The sequence below is a fragment of the Amblyomma mixtum genome, chromosome 1 (assembly GCF_055824585.1).
Source record: "Amblyomma mixtum isolate Tamu chromosome 1, ASM5582458v1, whole genome shotgun sequence".
In the NCBI taxonomy this organism is placed as follows: Eukaryota; Metazoa; Arthropoda; class Arachnida; order Ixodida; family Ixodidae; genus Amblyomma; species Amblyomma mixtum.
In genome coordinates, this window is record NC_143012.1 from 278,421,430 (window position 1) to 278,441,577 (window position 20,148).

At 51.9% G+C, this 20,148-nt stretch overlaps 1 protein-coding gene across 6 annotated transcripts in view; it reads right to left on the bottom strand.

Annotated features, from left to right (window-relative positions):
• Positions 1–18,456, bottom strand: part of LOC149371842 (uncharacterized) — a 136,710-nt gene extending 118,254 nt beyond the window's left edge. Inside the window, exon 1 of one of the 6 annotated variants that reach the window (XM_089566130.1) lies at positions 17,724–18,456. In XM_089566130.1, the coding sequence (XP_089422256.1) occupies positions 17,724–17,743 (20 nt within the window). In that variant the 5' untranslated portion in view covers positions 17,744–18,456. The remainder of the gene's footprint in view (positions 1–17,723) is intronic. The other 5 variants (XM_089566131.1, XM_089566128.1, XM_089566129.1 and 2 more) reach the window with 5 other exon arrangements.
• Between the last annotated feature and the right edge of the window lie 1,692 nt (positions 18,457–20,148).

Sequence of the window (20,148 nt, forward strand, 5' to 3'; positions counted from 1 at the left end):
CGGAGCTGTACCATTCCGCGCGTGACGGCGTGCACGAGAGAGAGGAACGGAGGAAGAGTCGGTCCACGCAACGTTTCAGGCAGCATCAGCATCCACCCCCAGCTTGCGTCACAGTCTCGAAACCTTTGTGGCGGAGCAGCACTCAAATTTGGGACGGCGGAATAGTTGCCGCCCTCTCACGCTTCCCGCAGCTGTAGTTGTGAAGGCGGGAGCACTGATTTTTGCTTCAGCAGAAATTTTCTGATACACGTTTGTATGTCTTTCGGCTTTGTATTGCTTTCGGCTGTATATTTTTTATGCGCTTAAGGAGAGGAACGAGGTGATAAGAAGAGCCGACGCCTTTCGGAGGGCCGAACTCTCTCTACCGACGGATTTTAAGCATCAGGCGCAGAAAGCCTATCTGTGTGAATATGCACAGCGCGCCACACAGGGCATCTAATCAAAGCAAAATTAAAAAAAAAAATCGCTTGGCCTCTGTAAAGAGACGCGAAATGCAGCCTCAAATCATGGCAACACGCATGGCAAAGATCAGCCTGGCCAAATATCATTTCGCTGGAGCACCCTCGAAGCGCCAAAAATTGTAAAATTTTTATTCCTACTGCCCTCTTGCGCACTTCAACAGGAACGCAACAGCATAGCAACGGCAGGACTACACTGCACGCACCTCTGGCCGCCTATTCGTTTTGCGGCTGGAAAGAAAAGAGAGCGAAAACACGAGACGGTAGCGCACATCCCCATCCCGCTGTACCCCGCTTTCTTTATACAGACACGGCGAAATACGAAGCCAGCGCGGCTGCCGGGCGCCAATTCAAGGAGCTCTTTCGCCTTTGTCTCAACCCGACACGAGGGCAGAGAGGAAACGCCCGCCCTTCGCGGGGCACACCAGACGTAACCAGAAACCGTCCCTAACCGGCGGCTAGGCCTTCTATGCAGATGGGGGCGGTGGTGTGCGAGGGCTACCAGCAGCACACACTCTGCAGCGCGGCGTCAATGGAGAATAACTCATTCTCTCACAGCGAGCCAGACGGTGGAAGTCATAAACCCCGGCGCTTTGCCGCCGCCGCCGCTCGCTGGCAGCTTTCTCAAGGACGCGGAGGATGCCACGCCTCCCCCTGCAGTTGGAAGAGTGTGCTGGTGAATGCCCGCAATGCAAAGGGAACCCGCACCGCGCCGCGCCGCCGGGGTATATGCAAGCGCACAGCTGGCTGACGACAATACGGGCTCGACGCCAGACGGACAACCGGGCCCGAGCGCTTGTTTGTGCATATGGAGTTGGCAGCCTTCGTCGCCTCCGAGTAACCGACTGGCTAATCTCTGCAGGACAATGGCCTCTCTTGTCTGCGGAGCTCTCCAATTGCCCTCGTCCTGCAAATTTGCTGACATCGTCTGAGCATCCAACCACCTGCAAACTCTGCAACGTTTCCCTACCTCCAGTATACCTCCGTCAGACGAAAGGAATTGCGGGAATAGAAGCTGTGTCAGCCACTCGTCGGATGCTCTGCGACAGGCACAGTTGTGCGCCGACTGCTTTCGATTTCTGACAGTAACGCACACGATGGACAACAAACACTTAGCGGGAACACATGAGCAAGTGGTTTTTGTGGCTCGCGCAGCGTCATCTGCGGGCGCCTCCCACAGACCATACAGTTTGACGGGCACACACAATGTGGCAGTGCGCCACTTGCAGAAGCCGCATAACCACGTGCGCGCTCACTTGTTCCCGCTAAGTATAGGCAACCTGCAATAGCCAGGCGGCGCCGCTGTCGCGCTGCTTACAGCGCCGCCACCATATGTTTTTTTGGTACTGGGTAGGCGGTCGTTCTTCGCGGCGTGCATGCCCAGTACGAATTTGAAAATGTCGGTTGTTTTATATTGCGGATTCAAGCCTATTGATGCCATCGGTGTGTATTTTCGGCGACCGGAGCTTTAAAAAGGATGTCGCCTTTACGAGAGCAACCGTGTGCACTCAGTGAAGGAAACGGACGGCGCTGAAATTTCGGCGAAGTGTCAGTCTCAGCAGGGCAAACACGTGTACGACGTTCAACTTGTGCATGTACAGTGCATGTGCAAGCAGCCGTCTCGCCGCTTTGCATTGGTAACTGATCTGGAAAATAGATTTTGAAAAACATAAAGGGACAAAGTTTAGATGCACGGGACCCGTGAATATGTGAATTTTTCCCGTAGCGTGTAATCGAAAGCACAGTAAATAGTGGTGGGTGTACAGAAAGAATTGCATCTATCGAGCCCAGACTGAACGTCCAAGCAACCACACAGTGAGCCTCTTTATGACTCCCGCGGTATCCAGGTGTTTACAGCTGAATTCAGGTTGTTAATATTATTAGCGCAGTTTCATGCATGACCTTGCTTGTCGGGAGATAACCGGGATGCGTTTCAATGGTACTCTTTTCACCACGGACAAAGTGCTTTGAACATATTTTTGTTTTGTCATTTGGGCTGCAGTTGAAGAAGTCTTCACCACTCAAATATAATGCAACCAAATTTGTATGGCACACAGCACTGCAAAATCAATTCACCCCTTAGGCAAAGCATGCAAATCTGCGCGAGATGGGCAAACACATAAGGGAACGACATACGGGAGTGGGACCTGAATTAATCACCTGCGACTCACCCCGCGAGGCGTGCTGCCTTTAATTCATGGTACCTCGACACGTACGCGCTAACGTTGAGCGCACGTACTTGAGTACCAGTATAGGACAAAACCGCGACCAAGAGCCCTGCTTTCGAACGCGACGAATCCTGATTTGAAGACCGTTGTTCTGACAGAACCAGAAAAACGGCTTCTTAACGCGGGAGCGCGACCGCAATTCGACGATACCAAGCAAGAGAACTATACTAGCGGCGAATTTAATGAACGCTCAATATTATAGCTTCATTCAGCCGCTCCGCATTTATACTTTTTTTCTCCTCTTAGCTTCACGTGAATTATAACACCAGTGCAACTTCCTTGACACGTCGCACTGCGACGATCTACTTCAGTCGCCGGGTTGACCCGTACGGCCTTGCAGGGAAACGAAACAGCTTCACGTCTCCGTTCCCTTCTCGGGTATTACAGTCCTTCACGCAACAGTATCTCCGGTTGGTTTTTTTTTTCCGAGTGCGACCGACATCCATGGCGTAGGATGGCCGAGGTAAAGCTTCCAGAAAATCCGCAAAGCTGCACAACCTCGCTGTTTGCGCCTTCCTCGGGAAGCGGAGCTGGTCAGGCCGCGCCGAGCTGCCTACTCAGTGCTTGTCCCTTCGGCCGCGAGACGGCGCCACATGTACCTGCAAACTACACTGCAGGTTGCCTATAGTCGATCCTGTACCTAGGAGTTGCAGCAGCTAGGTTTCCTACAACCGTCGGCTTCATTAGGTTCGTGCTGTCAAGTTGCTGTTTCGCATACTGCTTTCTTTTTTTTTCTTTTTTTACTTCTTGTCTGAGCCCATTACTGCGTTATGACGAGTTTGGGTAAAAAATGTAACTCGCACGAGTATGAGTCATTCTACTGACAACGCACCACCTATTTGAGCCCCAAGTTCAGTGCATACATTCTACACGCCCCATCTGCCACACCATCTTCAAGAGCGCCAGGCGGTGAGAAATGCATCTACGCGGTGACGACCGGAAAAGCGCCGACATTTCGAACGCAGCACCCATGGAACGCTGACGTGCCAGCATCAAACAACCGTTGTGCGGACGTTAAGACGTCGTCCGCCCCGTAGTCTTGAGACGGCAGGGCGCGAGTCCAGCCGGACAAGAGCGACCGGCCTCCCGCTTGCGACACCCGCCAAGCGGTCAGCAGAGCAGGACGCGGGCGCCCAGCGCTGTCGCCGTTGTTGCTGACCGAGCATGCGTGTGTGGTCGCGGCGACGGATGCAAAGAAAGAGAAGAAAGAGAGGTGGAAGGAATGAAGGTATGCCTCCCTCCACGTTTCTTTCACCTCCAGACCAGCCCCACTGTCTCCGCTACGGCGACCACAACGCCGACGACGTCGACGACGGGCACAATAGGCGCACGCCGCAGGGGCGCAGCCTTCAGCCGCTAGAAGTCGGCCATTAGGTCCTCCTCCGCGGGCTGGCCGGCGTGCCCGCGTTTTCTCCGCCCGTGGTCATTGTGAGGGGAGCAAGCGGGCCATGCACTCACCCCGCCAGAAGAGTGGCCGATACAAGGACCCATCGGGGCTGCGTGCCCGCATCGGGTTTTGCTGCTGCGTCTTTTCCGAGGAAGAAGAAGACTCCGAAGGATGCTCACGCTTTGCTCTTCTTCTGTCCTCGGTGCGACGCGCGCACCGCACGACGCTCTGTCCGTAGAAAACTAACGGGCGTGCGTTTTACTGCGTGAGCCTTTTATATAGGCTCTCTCCTTCGTGCATCGTCCCTCCAACGGGACCCCTCTCCTCCAGCGGAAAGATCGTGCTCTTCCAATCTGTCTATTGTCGAGAAATGAGTTATAGTTTTTTGGCTTCATCCTTTCCCTCCATCCTCCCACAAGGAGAATCATTCGCTGGCGTGTGCACTGCAGAGCTGGACGACGTAACTGAGCACTGAGCACGCAGTCAGTGCGTGAGCAGCTGCCGCAGATGCGCGCATGCAGCATGCGTAAGGGCATGTCTGTGCGACGACCCGCACAGCCGGTCTGTTTTTTTTCGTCGAGATAAAAAAAACAAAAACAAAGGCGCTGTACTGCGCCCCTTAGAAAGCATGCGCACTGTACTGAACGCACAGATCGCAACCTGGGCCGCCTGCGCTTGTCTCAAGCCCATTCAATGTTCCAGGTTTTGTTCTTTATTCTCGAATTCTTCTCTCGAGAGACGGACAGTATAGGTTGGCACAGAACCCGTTCACAAGATGCAACACACCATACACTATGACAGAAAAGAAAAAAAATGAGCGAGAAAAATTATCTGTCTAGCTCTCGATATGCATACAAGTCGCCGAACAGCTGCATTTTTAGTAGCCTATAGTTAAGGCTAGAAACTTACACTGACTTTCGATGCGCGAAACACCATAAAGCGCGCCGCTCTGCAGCCGCCAACCCTGCTGAAAAAGACACACGCTTACCATAAGCCCCGTTGTGCGTAAACTAACATCTATGGTGATTGCCATACGAGCGTACGGAGGAAACAGATTAAGTTGACGAAGCATTCTGCAGGGCCGTTAAGCGGACGTCAGACTCAGCCCCGGCAGGCTGCTCAGTGATTGACCGGCTAATCACGGCTCTGTGACCTCCTTGCGGGCGATTAAGAAGCAGAGAACAAGCTCTCGATAAATGTCAGCTAGTGAGCAAGGCTTACACATACGTGACACGAAAACATAGCGCTGCACCTACAGGACACTGAACCCCGCTTCAGGGAAAACCACGCCGAGGTTCGCTTTCTACAGGTCACTCGTAGCACAGCCACGGCGAAGTCTCTCAGCGGAGAAAAAGAAAGAAATAACAATAAAACACACAGAACGAAAGAAGCAAAAAAAGAAAAGGGAATACCCGGAAGAATATATGGAAAATAAACACTCAGGCAAATGGCCGCCGCTCACGCGTGCTCCATCAAAGCGTCACACAGTATATAACGGGCCAAGAGGAAGAGGGGGAGGAGGTCGAAGCGGCACCCATCGTCGCGCATTAAAATCGTTTTCCCTGCCAACGCGCGCGGCGACGGCGGCTCAATCTTTCGCATTAAGAAGCCGATGCAGAGCCCCAGCCGAGGCTGCTGCACGTCAGCTTAGCCACGCTCTCCGGTTTCCGCACTCGCTGGATGCCACTCCACGGCTGCTGGCCGACCCGCGCCACGCAAGGCAGAGTGGGCTGCGCCATCTGCGAGTGTTTGCTATAGCTGCGGCAAGAGAACGGAAAGAAGGGAACCATGCGATGCGACGCGCTCGAATTCCACTCTGCCTCACCGAGCAATTCGCGCCGAGTGCCAATGGGAAACAGGTTCTGCCGCGTGCGAGAGAGGAGGCACAGAGCCGCAGCGGAGGATCGCTTTGCCCGGCTTCAGCATCGCCGCAGGGCTGAATCGCTCGCTGCTCGGCGCTGGTTGCGGCCGCTGATCTTGCATGACCCCCTTGGTCCTTCCTTCCGCTCGTGGCAAAGTTCGCTGCTCGCTTATACGCCGGTGTGTGCTAGCACGCACACTCTCCACGGGTCCTATACACGCGCAGCCATTGGAGAGCTGGGGAGGCCGCTCGTCGGTAAATACCGCGCAGTGCACGCAAATGCTCTGCTGCTCTGGACGGTCCAACCAGAATAGGCTGCGCGTTCGTCGGATGCGTCACTGAGTCGATCCTTGCGGGCTTTATCTCAGCCCTCCGCACCACTGTCGTCGCTGATATCATTGGCGGTGGTGGCTTCTGACGAATTTCGTGCAGGAGTTGGCTTGGATGGCTTGGATCGCTTAATGCTGCCCAAACGGGGAACTATCTTGATCGTGAGGGAAAAAAGAAACACTGCGAACAACACTGATAAGTATTAAAAGAAAGAAAGAAAGAAAGAAAGAAAGAAAGAAAGAAAGAAAGAAAGAAAGAAAGAAAGAAAGAAAGAAAGAAAGAAAGAAAGAAAGAAAGAAAGAAAGAAAGAATTAGGAGCCACTTTGGCGACTAAAGTGGTGCAAGGCGAAAGCCTTAGTACAGCATTCTGTCACGAATGTGGTTGTGAATGATGATTCAAGTGCTGCCAGCGAATGACGCGTCCATTGGCTGTCTGCGTGTGTTACTGATGTGTGGTTAACATGTTAAGCTTCGCCTGTAAGAGTGGAACGCGACAGCGTCTTGCAACGGTGCCAGGGAGTCCACAGAACGCCATCGCCAATTCGGCTGTACGCCTTGCTGGACGGTAAATTTATTTTTGGAGGAAAGGAAATGTTTGGTTTGGTTTATAGGGTTTAACGTCCCAAAGCGACTAAGGCTATGAGAGACGCCGTAGTGGAGGGCTCCGGAAATTTCGACCACCTGGGGTTCTTTAACGTGCACTGACATCGCACAGTACACGGGCCTCCAGAATTTCTCCTCCAAAGAAATTCTAGCCGCCGCGGCCGGGATCGAACCCGCGTCTTTCGGGTCAGCAGCCGAGCACCATAACCGCTGGGCCACCGCGGCGGCGAAAGGAAATGTATCTCTCTCGCATATCTGGGTGGACACCTGCACCTCGCCGTAAGAGAAAGGGGGAAGATGGGAGTGAACGAAGACGCCGTATTAGCTAGACGCGCCTTTGTTCATTCCAAACCATTCAGCTGGCGTTACGGAGTGGCTAGCGTGCTCGTATCGCACTCCGGAGACCCTGGTTCGATTCCCCAACTCGACCAATTTCGTTCTCGGTTTTATTGATTTATGCGGTCTAACTAGAAAGGTTAATTAGGCTATTTCATATTTATATTTTGTATTTCTATCCATCGTGTTCTGTCATTCACCTGTCAATTGTTGGAACTGTCTAGGATGTTCGACACAACATATATGAAACGAACAACGTCGAACTGAGTGGGGAAGTGCGTGGCGGTGGAGCGAACGCGGTTTCGTACTTATCTGTTTTTTTCAGCAGCGTCTTCTTCCGCGGACGCTGTTGTCGCTGCGGCGCGCGTCTTTTCTTTTCCTCTTTCTTCAGACCTCTTCATTCTCCTCTATTTTAATTAGGCTAATTGATTAATTTAAGCAATTAACTAAACTCAGTCCAACTTAGTTGGAGCATCACTATACGATCCCTTTGATTGGTTGCATGGTTACTAGCCAAAGTACAATTGGCCCCATTTGAAATTCGCGCACTGTGACGTCACGAGCATTTCGACCAATTGAAAAGCGTGACATTTTCTGTCGACAACTCCTGCTTACAACGATGAGGCATTAAAGGCTTCCGCCTTAATAAAAAAAAGAAAGAAAGAAAGAGGAGACGAGGCTTTACTAACTGTGAATAATATGCGGGCCGTGCAGAGACTGCTTCGTTGCGCTATGACAGAGCGCGCCCATTTTCCGGGCTGCACTGCACGGAACTCCCTCACGGGTAGAGGTCGGGCACAGGCAGCGCCCATAGCCGGCCGTTCCGGGAAAAAGTGCGCGAGGAAAAGCCGAACGACTTCATCGGATGCGCAGGGCCACTGCGAAGGAAATGCACGGAGACCTTTTCGCTCTCTGCGCGGGCAGTCACGCGGCTGAAATTGCTGGGCGCCCCGTGGCCTTACGGAGCGCCCCATGTGCCGAATAATGCCTGCTTCTCAGAGGGAAGCAGTGAGAGTAACGGGGAGGGAAGAGCCTCACGCGGCGGAATTTCGCAGCAACGCCGGTCGAAAGCGCCTTGTGCGGCTCTGACGAAGCGAGCTCCGTTGTTTGATCAGTACGCATGTACGAGTATCATTTTATCAATCTACTCGACCAGCAGCACGACGTATAGGCTATGTGGAAAACGGTAGTTTCGATTTCGGCATAACGGCCAGAAAACAATGGCAACGGCAGGGGCAGTGCACGTCTGCTTGGAATAGCTCGGAACAGAGAGAGGCTTATGTACACGGAAATTCATAGACGATGATCCTCTGGCGCCTACTCTGCACTAGGAAAGACTGAAGGGGGGGGGGGGGGGGGGGGGGGGGGGGGGGGGGGGGGGGGGGGGGGGTGGGGGGGGGGGATGGCAATGAGCAAAGAAGAGAGGGTCAACATGTATATAAGCACACCAACAATTTATCGGATAATCACCGCGAGGGCTACCTAAAGCGCCCGAACTGCCTGCATGCGCAAATATTTCTGAGCCTCCGGGCCATGTCCCCAGTCAGTAGATATCGCTTCTGGTGGTGATGGCATTTCATGCACCAATATCTGAGAGACCACGTAGCTTCCGAAGAATGAGCGTACGCTCAACATGTGAAGTGCGCGATGCAACGCCTGACAAGCTCCGGTTGCCTTCCAAAGGCACCCCCCCCCCCCCCCCCCCCCCCCCCCTAACCTGTCGACCAGGGTTCACGTCACGATTCTCATTTTCGCAAGTAAGCCTGCAGCGGGCGCGGGACGACACCTCGCACGGTTCCCTGCATCCTTGCCACCGTTACTGTCTTGCCCGTCACCGCCGCCCAACGCCTCCACGACGGGGACAGTCTTCATCTGAAATGCACACACATTCTCAGCGTAGCGAGAACGTCGACAGGGACGTCCGTGCAGCCCGGCTGTGGCGCGGGCGTTGATTTGTGTACACACACCAACCAACAAACCAGAGCGGCAGCGCCAACTCTGAATGACGCCGCCCGCTTGCACGCCTCTCGTTGCAGCGTCCCGCACGCTATGCCGCGCATGCCGCCCAAGTGAATATCGTCCTCACTATGGTGCGTATATGCAGTCCCCACAGCCGAACAGAGCGAACGCGTGAGAGAGCTAGATCACGAAGGCGTGACGAGCTGCCAACTAGGCCCGCGATACAACGTTGGATAACGAACTCGACGGCTTCGTGACCTCATCGGGACACGCCTTGTCCAAACGGAGGGACAAGGTCCTCTCCTTCCTCCTTCTCTTCTGCTGCCGGCCACAGCATTGTTGTGGCCGCCGGTGTGCCCAAACCGCGGCACGCGACTGGCGTTATATATATGCCGAATCTCAGCGGGGATTCAAAGCGGCGGAGAAGGGACACGCATATAGTGAGCGCAGCGTCGCGAGACGACGCTCGATCGAGAGGCTGTGAAAAGGAGTCAGAGGAGCACACCTTTACTGCTCCCCCTTTGCGCTCTTTAATTCACGCGTCCTTGCTGCTGAAGGCCTAGTTCTCCTCCTCTTACGCTTATTAAAGACGTTCTTTTTAATTGCCTACAGAACACCCCCTCCCCCAACTCTACCTGCTTCGTCTTGTGACCTGTTGTGACGCACACAATAGCCGAAATCCTAATGAAGGTACCGATGTTTAGGTGTAAAAGCTTGTACATTAAGTGTTCGTTGTACGGGGCTGTGTACACTAATGGCGTCGCTGGATGCTCGATATAGTGTACACGCCAGTGCACACCAAGTGCTTGGTATAGATCTCTGCGCTGGATGGCCCCGTCCACATAAGCAGCTGGTCACGCTTTAAATGTGCTAGACTTACCCGGTAAGAACTGAAACGCACAAAAGATCTGTCCTCTCATTTATTTTCCAGCTCATGCGTCGGAACATAAACCTGCGCTCGCTATTTTTGCCTCATGTTGAACGATCGATCGGCTCCTGCATACTGTGAAATTTCACTTCCCGCATACGGAGCTGCAAGGAGCCAAACGGTCTTACGAGTGCAAGCGTCTTCAAAAATGTGTACTTATTCTGTTTTCGACGCTGCGCTTTAAAGACAGTGAGTTCCTCAAGAACGAAACCACTCTACTAGGCTGGTATGAGTAGCCCGGGAGCAGCCTAACCACCCCCCCACACCCCTCCCCCCATCAAAATCGGCCAAAACGGCATGTTCGCAAATCTTCATTCTCATTCAACGAATCCTCCTCTTAGAAATGTTATTACTATTCTGAAATCTACAACAAATAAAAAAATGAATTATTAAACAAAAAACGGGACCGAACTTTTCGACCTGCATAGAGTCTCCCAAAGAAAAGCTGCGCCATCTGCTTGCAAATGTACAAAACCAAAATTAGGCCCCGATGGGAGTTATAAGTAAGAAGTGTTTCACCTTCTTGAGCGCTGCAATGGTTCGCAGCGCCGTTAAACGACGAGTGAATTGTGTTAACGCCTGCCCGCCGATGTATATTACGTGACGGTCTTAGTCATTTGCGAACAATACGCCATGAAAGAACTCTGAGCCGCTTCGCTTTCAAAGCGACCCTAAGCATGGCTCTATCAAAAGGCGCCGCCGCAAGACCAGAAAAACATAACAGCAGCAACAATAGATAATCGCTCCTCGTACTGATTCTGCTCTTTACCCGAAAAGCGTTGCCGCAAAAGGGGTTTTGTAACGAGAACAACAGGCAATATGAGCCGCCGTAAGCCTCTCCCCAACTCTCACGCGCGGCGAGAAAACCGCAACAACAAAGGGACACCCTATCGGAAACACGAGCGCAGCTACGGAGTCACGACGCCAGAAAAGCACGGCGACACACCTGACTTTCGTCATGCTAAAAAAAAAAAAAAAAAAAAAGTGCGGGGAGAAAAAGAAAGAAAGCCGGAGAGCAAAAGCAAAGAGCGCCACTGCGGTTGACGACCGCTCTATATCCATATACGCCCCCGCGCACTCGGGGCTGCTGCTGCTGCTTTTGAGAAAGCTGCCGCAGTTGCGGTTTGAAAGGACGCCAAAAGCGCGTCAAAAGAAGGCCTGCGAGCGAGAGATTTGAAGCCACACTTGCGGTCGGTCGTATTGTTTTTCTTTTTTTTTTCCCCTCCTTACTCTTCTCGCTTTTCAAGTCACTTGGTGTGAAAAACCGAGAAGAAAAAAAAAACACGAAAGAAACATCGAAAACAAGAATACGCAGTGTCCCCGTTTAGTGCTTCCATCGAATCGCTCTCGAGCGAAAGAGAAAGCGAGTACCAAAAAAAAAAAAAGAAAACACAAATCAGTGACGCACATAAGACTGTAGCTGCTCTTGTAACGGCCACGTCACGGCAATTCACAAACTGTGTTGCAAGCGAATCGTGGAGACATGAATTCGGGGAAAAACTGAAGGTGAAAGAAAAGTGCAACAGACGCAGGAGAGAAGCTGTCTGCAGGCTCTCCACATACTCTTTTGATTTTGAAAAGTCGGCCACGTTTGAGGGCCCCGACAACAGCCTTCATTTCTAAAACACGGAGATACCGGCAGTTCATTGACTTGCGGGGCATTCTAGGCCGTTTTTTTCCGTCGAACGGACACTGAAACGCATTCTAGATCTTGTCGCGCACGTTTAGCGTTATGAAGCCGTTTTTACCTCCTTTTCCGCGAAGCTCGCGCACTATTCGTCCCCAAGAGCACGATTACCGTGCGTTCAGTCCTGCTCATCAAGTGCAGTATATCCACTGGAGGCGACGTAGCTCGACTACTTGGACAGCCGCGAAGTTTTAACACAGTATGGCGCAACCGTAGGCCCTGGCTTGACTTTAAATGCCAATTTAAAATATAAATTCCTGCCAAAGCCGCGTCTACTGCCCTCGCGATTTTCACCACAGGGAAATCTCTGCAAGGATATGTCAACATTTTCAGACTGATTTTCGGCGGTAGACTGCTCCTTTGACATAATCCCCGATCTTCTACAACACGTATCATACCCCCCCCCCCCCCCCCCTCTCAACTATTGCACCCAATCAGATATGAAGCAGCTGCACCAACTATGGCGCCAATGTCTACAGAACAAAAAAGATCCCATTTATGGTCGTCAGCGCACAAAGTCGCACCAGCCGCTCCAGCCGACGCAAAATACTTTTTTTTTTTTTTCTCTCGAAGCTGGCAAGTGAGTATCGACGTGACAGCACGTACTTTTCCGAGACAGGCTGTCGGTTGAGAAGGAAAAGAATATGAAAACGAAGAGACAAAAACAGAAGAAACTGAATGCCTTTTAACACTGCTCGCCAGCCTCAACGATACTATGGGTTTCAGCGTCAAAGTTGGCGACCGAGCACTACAGGCGCGGCGCTGTATGACAACTGATAGACTTTACACGCCGGAACTCACACAACCTGAGGACTCCCGGCCGATTTCGACAACCAGAGATTATCATCCACCTAGACATCGGCGCCCACGGATGTCGCCTTCATCGAAACGCGACCGGGAAGCAAATGAGCAAGCTTGAGTGGACCGGCCGAACGCGCCACAACTGCTAAACCACTGCAGCGATGCTATGCACGATGCATCTCCACCAGTGTCCTTCTACGCGGCTGCCTATTTTCGCACTACGCTTCTCTGCAACTCTGTCCCATTCCTTAATTCGCCACGAACACCTATGCATACGCAACACGGGGTTTAGCGAAAGCTCGCATAAATTCGAGTGCTCGCCTGTCCAAGCCGCGTTGCGAAAACATTTCGAATGCGAAAACATTTCGAAAAAGGAAAAGAAGAGAGCATTCGTTTCGCATTTCGCCCCGCGGCCCTCAGGATTCGATGTGCGCGTTTTTCACTCCGGTTTCGAAACTGTAATCTCATCCTTAATCCCGTATTCGGAACGAGTTCGCTCCTCGCCGCCTTTTCGCCGCAGCTTCGCGCTCGCACACACATCCGTCGTCAGCCGCGTCTCTGCGGAGCTGCTGAGCTCAAGAAGCCAAACACCCGTACGAGCGGCCGGATAAAATACTAGGCCGCGGTATAAGCACACGCGTCAAGCCACGCGCGTCTTTGTCTCAACGACCTCCCCTTTCCCCCTCTTCTCGAGCAGCTATCGAAGGAAGAATCTGTGTCACGCGTCACATGTGCGCGGAGTGCGAAGTTGTCGCCCCGTAGAAAGGGACAGCGCACCGACGCTCTCTGAAACGCCGACTCTGAGGCTTTGTGGACAGAAAACACTCTCGCCGCAGTTCTGAAAGATCGCAGCTCTAATCCTAAAAGGATGCGAAGGTAAAACGGTACAGACGCAAAGTTTTTTGGGCGTGCAACGTTTTTTTTCCCCCTTGAATAAGGCCTACGGGTCTATAGTAATTATGACAATGACCTCAAAACACCAGCGCACAGCGTGAATAATTAATCAGAATCAATTCTGCACCGGAAGTGTCGGTCTCAGTCGGCGCTAGCGCTGAAGTGCACATTAACGTCACCGTCGACCGGCTAACCCGGGCTACCACATTCTGATGACGTCGGCATCGCCGGCAAGCACTGGTCGTTCCTTTGAACAACCACTGAGTTCGGTGACGTCATAGTAATTGGGGTAAGTGCACCTTGACGTCACTTGATGCTGGTGGATATGCCGATCGGTACCACGAACAACATTCAAAATCATATTAAATTCTGTACCACCCAACGCCTGCAAATGAAACTTGCAACAAGGAATCTCCTTACGTCCACGAAGCAAATCATATCGTTTGTGTGTTCGAAATTTTGCGTCTGTATGCCCCTTTAAAGAAACGGTGATGACACCGGGGGGGAAACCGCCGCAGGGCTCAACGGCTGGGTGTGTTGTTCGCTAGTAAGACGAGGTGGTGGGTTCGGGCCCAGCCGCGTTTCAATGGAGACGAAATGTAAACACGCCCATGAGCTGCGTGCTGACAGTGCGCGTTAAAAAGGGCCCTAGGTGGTCGGAAATAATATGCAGCCATCCGTCATAGCGCGCAACTGTGAAGAAATGGCATGCATAAATTTAATATTCGTACATGCACAACAGCGATGATTGCAGCGACCTACGGCCGTTGAATTTCTGCGTTTACCTCATACAACGGGAGGTTCTTATTGCTATTCTAGACTTAGGGACATACACCTCGTGTTTCTCGTGTCACCTGATGACCAGAAATACAGTATTTTCATCTTTTTTTTTAAGGCAGCAGACAACCATGGTTTCAAATCGTCTTGGTTGCGAAATATATATCGTTCCCATGGAAGCGCTTACCGTGGTTATCAACGTCAGTTCGTTTCCGAAATGGAGCGTGGCCTTCACAAAGGAAGCGAGTTGAGGTGAAGGCGACCAAACTCGATCAGCAGCGCCAGTGTGTACCGCTACGTCTATGCCGTGGCAAATCCTTGAGTGGCTCACGGTGGCAGTGCTCAAACGCACTAAAAAGGAAGGTCGTTATCGCGCTTCTGGAAGCTCCACCTCCTCTGTTTGCTGTATCAGCGGATCCGGTTCTCTCATTATACAGCATGCGAGCTCATGCGATACTCAGGTGTTCACGCTGCTTCGCTGTGCTGCGCGGGTTTCTTTAAATTCCTCTTGAGATGAATCATAAAAGCGCTCGAGGAATTCAAAAGGAGGAAAAGTAGGTAGGCAGCGTTCTCGTGCCGTTTCCATTGGGTTGTAGTTTTTGTTCTTTTTTATGTTACGCCTTCACCAGCCACTGCTCTGCTTCACAAAGAGTTCGTCGGCTGAGATTTTATAAAGGAAGGCTATGTGTGTGCTTTATTTAGTTGTTTACTTTTTATTTTGGAGACCCGCGTGACAATCAACGGCCGCGAAGAATGCCACAAAAGACAAATACCTGCGGCGAAAGGTGATAAAAACGGCGATCAATACAGTCTGAGTGTGTATTTAAACGACGTCTGCTAATTAAAGTTTCATTAACTCGCTTTATCAGGAGTAAGTGTGCACGGTTTCACTGACTGCGTCAATCGAATAGGCACACCCGTGGTCGCTAGTTGAACCCATACGGCAACCAGAAAATGTCACTCGTCCTTTTTCCCCCCAGCAAACCAAGGAGGCAGAGAGGCCTGTGAGGCGGCAACACCTACAGTGAATTTCTTGCGGCGTTCGATTTTTTTTCCCCGCCTTCGGGTCTGGAACGAACGGCTCACCGAAATTCATCACCTTTTCTGGAAACTGACTGCGCTATAATTGTTCACAGCTGGCTGGCCCATTGCTACAGCCTGTCGCGGTTGCATGCGGGGCATACTTCTACACCCTTTTTCTGCAGGCACTTCTGGAATTAAAGGGCGAGCGAAAGGACGCTGCGGTTTCGTAACATTTTTTGAAAGCCGGTGGTGCACAGGCCGAAGTGTTTGAGAATCCCTGGTGTGTGCCTTTGAACTATGTGAAGTCCCTCCCTGCAGAGACCGCGTCCTGGTTCGTGCCACGTACAACAAGGCGCTAAAATAACCGCCTTAACATTTCCTAGCTGCTTACAGGTAAGTATTCCGACGTCTAGCACAAAAGTTGGTTCTAATAGTCAGATCGAACTGATTCCGCCCTCTTTATGCTACCGCTTTTTTTTGTTGTTGTTGTTCCTCTAACGTTTCTACATCACTTTCAGATTAGGACAGACCCGGCGCGATGGGTAGCAACGGCAAGTTTAGGTTCTTGAAGCCTTGGGAAGCGTCAGGTTTTACAGTCTGCGGTACTAGGCCAAGATTCCTGCATGAAATCAAATTCCTGCGCAAAACGGCTGACGAGCAAGTACAGTAAGCTCCGACTGCCAACCTTAAGCGACATTTATGGCATCTTTATTGCGGCTACATTCGGCACCCTCAAGCGGAGCTCATATGAGGCCATGTGGGCGCAACAGTTACACCGATCGAGTTTAGGCGACGTCGATGAAAGCCCGGCTACGTTGAGCTGTCAAGACGAGATCTTTGCCTATGTTCCGCCCTCCAACAGACGGTGTCACGGGCAGTGTACGAACATCAGAAGTGTCTTACAGGCCTCTCCCACTTGGCCAAGCGAGTTATGTAAATGTAGCGTGGTGTTGAACGAGAGAACATCCTAGTAGTAGAAAGCTCGGTGTCTTCAAGATGACAGATTTCATCAGGGAAAACTAAAACCAAGCTATGGAAATGCACTGCGACACATTGTTCTCCAAGGACGCACAACGAATACTTCCGCCGCACGGCGTAGTTAGCCAACGTCTTGCCCCATGAGAGCAAGTGCAGACCAGGTTCAAGTCGTTCACGTAAATCGCCAGCATACCATTTCGCCAAAATGGCAAAGGACCATTCAACGTGCACGACTTAACGTTTCATGGAACTTTTTGCGCAACACGATAGCACAAACGCATCAACGCAAGTGGGCTGAGTCAGGTTTCGCGCAGTGTCTGCGTTGGTGACCTGTACGCGATGCCTGATACACGATATAATAATCAAAGAATAAACAGCTCATAATTTGCCAGCAGTTAAACTGAAATCTGTCAGGGACGCTATTATAGCACTTTCAAGCACACACAGTTGTGCACTGGCATGCTGAGATGAGTTGAAGAGTGCTACTGATTTATGAAATGAAATGAAATGTTTATTCGGCCATATTTACAATATGCCCCTGGGGAGAGGCATTTAGATATGCGCATTCGCAGTTATACTAGCACGGTACTCCATTCCAACTTCTATCGCCTTTCAGAGAAGAAGGATACGCTTGCAGACACGCGATGACAGTCATATCAACACAATGTCAATTAAAAGGGCTTACATAATGTTATCATTGTAGTGGATGCGACTGACTCCAGCTAAATTAGCGCCGATGTCAGTCAGCCAATATACGGCACTCCATACGCTTGTACACATGTCACTGCGACTACGGTCGGCTGAGAGTAGTCGATGACAGATTACCGAGACGTAGGACATATAGAGTCATTGCTCCTGAAATCATCATACGAAAATCTCACCCATCATCAGCTCATCCGTTTTGTTTCGTCGACGATTGTTTTCACGCCTTCACAGTTCAGTTTCACGCACTTTTTTATTACAAGATTTCACTTCCACTGCTATATTACCACATACAAAGCTACGCAAAGCTTTATACTACGCAAAGCTTCCTCAGAAAGTGGGCCACAACACCATGTTCTGAAGACAAATCATTCATAAAAAAACACGCAACACCCGCGAAGAAAGCAAATGGAAAGGTGAGGGGATAAATGTTCTGCTTGGCGCAGGAAACATAACATGAAGTCGGCGCATTTTTCTGTTCCGCTACGCCTTATGCACTCGTCAACGCTTTCAACAAAGGATTTAGGTGAGATAGAATCCCCGGTAAAAGAGCGCAACGGCAGAGTACCAATCGAAACACAGATGGGCGTACGATGGCTTTAGTTGCTTATAAGCCACAAAACCCAACACGAAGCACGGATGATTTCGGAACCCAACTTTTGCCGTCGCTTGCAGCTTCTACAGTTTTCGAACCGGCTCTCACGATCTCACCGGTTTTGCTCTTCTACTTTTCTCTAACCTCTTTGTGCAGCTCGTGCAGAGCGAACCCACCTGGTCCGGCCGGGCTTCATGCTGGCTGCTGCGGCGTCTCCCGGAGTGCGGAGCGGAAGAGCCGTGACGAGTCGACCCCGGCGCGGCACAGAGCGATATCCCGGTCGATGACGGCTGCGGTTATCCGTGCGGAGGAGCTTCTACAACCACCACGGACGACGACCGTGCGGCGCAAGTCGAACTCGAACAGAACTCTGTCGACGGCACTGCCGCTGTGGATGCCGCTGAGGGGCTCACATGTCCGACGACAAGCTCACGGGACAACGAACCAGCACTCATTCGGAGAAGGTGCGCCGCCGAAGGAGACACGGAACAGGTAGCGAGCCACGTCCGCCGTCGGCTTCTTTCTCTCGGCCGAAATGGGGGGTATCGCCGGGAGAATGGTGGGCCGTTCGTCCCGCTCCGGTAATACCTCCGAGCACCGTGCCAGGAATCACCGGTCCGCACAGATTCCGGGCAGTGAAGACCTCGGCCCGGTGACGGACGTCGCAGAACAATAAAAGCGCGCACGCACAGGCATACACACACACAAGTCGGTCTATCCGCAACAGCCGCCGCGGATCGCTCGTCGGCGGACCTGAGAATGGACGGACGCGACCGACCGGCCAGCCAGCCAGTCAGCCCACTTCCCCTCACCTGGCTTGCGGAACGGGCCAGACAGGCAGCCCGAAAGCGAGTAGGTTGCGGCTGAGGGCGCAGGCAGAAGACCGGTGCGGGCACCACGTGACTTCCTCTGCTTGTGCTTCGGGCGAGGAGGACCGTGCAGCGCGGCAAGGAGGAAGAACGAGTATGGGCGTTGTGGGAGGAGGAGGAAGGGGGGACGCTGGAGGGTGGGAAGAAAAAAAGCGAAACGCCGCCGCCGTTGCTTGCGCTTTCTGCGTGTTTGCACACAGTACCACCACTATGCCACCACTGCGGTGCTCTGTGTTGACCCCGCTGCTCCCAGTGTTGAGGTTGGCCCACGGTGGGACCCAGCCTTCGGTCGGGGAGGGAGGAGAGGAATGACAGAAAAGAAAAGAAAGGCGAGACTGCAGTCGTGTTTGCGTAGGCACAAGTGCGCGCACATGGCTGGCTGTGCCACACAGCTGGCAGAGTGGAAGGAAAGTATGTGCGCAGCGCGCACAGGTTGGTACACAAACGCTGCGCTGCCCTGCCTCCCTTCTGCTGCTGTCCCTCTTGCGCTAGTGAACGGACGGGGCACCCTGGTGCGCCCTTGGATAGACCTAATGACTGCTTCAGATACACTAGGCTGCTCCTCTTTTGAATGAACATTGCGAACGCGCCTTGACCGGTATTGCGCCACGCTGTGGGGGAACAAAAAATGTTTACGATGAGAAAGCCGATGGGACGTGAATGACAAGCATGCGACAGTGTGTGGGTGAAATCAGGCCTTCGCGTTTGTCTTTTGGTTCGAGGGCGTTTGGGGCGCTCCAGGAAATGGAACGGGCACCCAGTATGGGCTGCTCTGATACTTCAACTGTACTATCGCTGCCGATATAAAAAAGCGATTTTTAAAATCTTTACATATTTGCTTAAAAATCACGATGATGGTCAGGTAGATGCTGCATTCAATATTCTGGGCTTGGCGGACACAAGATGAGATAGTAGACGAAGTAGCGCGGACACCCGGGCAAATTATTTGATAATTTTCAGTTATTGATCTTACCCTCCACGTTGGCGATAGCATTTTTCAATAATGTATATACACATTTCCTGCATCAGTTCTTTGCTTTTTTTTTTTTTCGTTCGAGCTTGAAAGCGAGCGCTTGAAATGCGACGGAAGTACAGTGTTCAGTAATGCGTCTGGGAGTGACCAGCTACGGACTGGCGAGTTTTGTCGCTGTTTTCCATTAGAAAAAGTGCCGCGTGATTTCACCGTTCTGAAACAAGAAACCTCAAACTCCGAAGGCTGTCAGCATCCTCTGCAATAAGTGCTTGTTATTTGCCCAATATTCATCTCCCTAAGTATCAGGCGCGTGTCCCCCGGTTCTCTTTCTCTTGGCAGTGCACTTGTCATGTACCCGCTGCCCCCCCCCCCCCCCCCCCCCCAATCCGTCATTCAAGAAAATACATTGGGTCTTCCCGAAAAAACATCCTGGCCACTTGCCTGCTACGCATACATCCACTTGCTCAACAGCAAGCTCTTCTAAAGGTGCTTTCTTTTCAAAGCGGGCCGTTGTTTTCGTATTTGCCCTGCTCCTCGAGCAAGTGCTTTGGTCATAGGTGCGATTCCATCTGCTTACCCTACAGAATGCGCAGCTTTGGACCTCAGGACATGCCTAGTCCCAAACTAAGTGCGCTGTTTGGATGTGTGCAGCCGTCTTTGTTAATAAGGCAGGCGTATAGCTGTAGTGTCAAGTACAGTGATTTCATGACTCGCTGTGTAGTTTGGCACCTTCAGCATACAAGCTATAGCCTGCTGGAA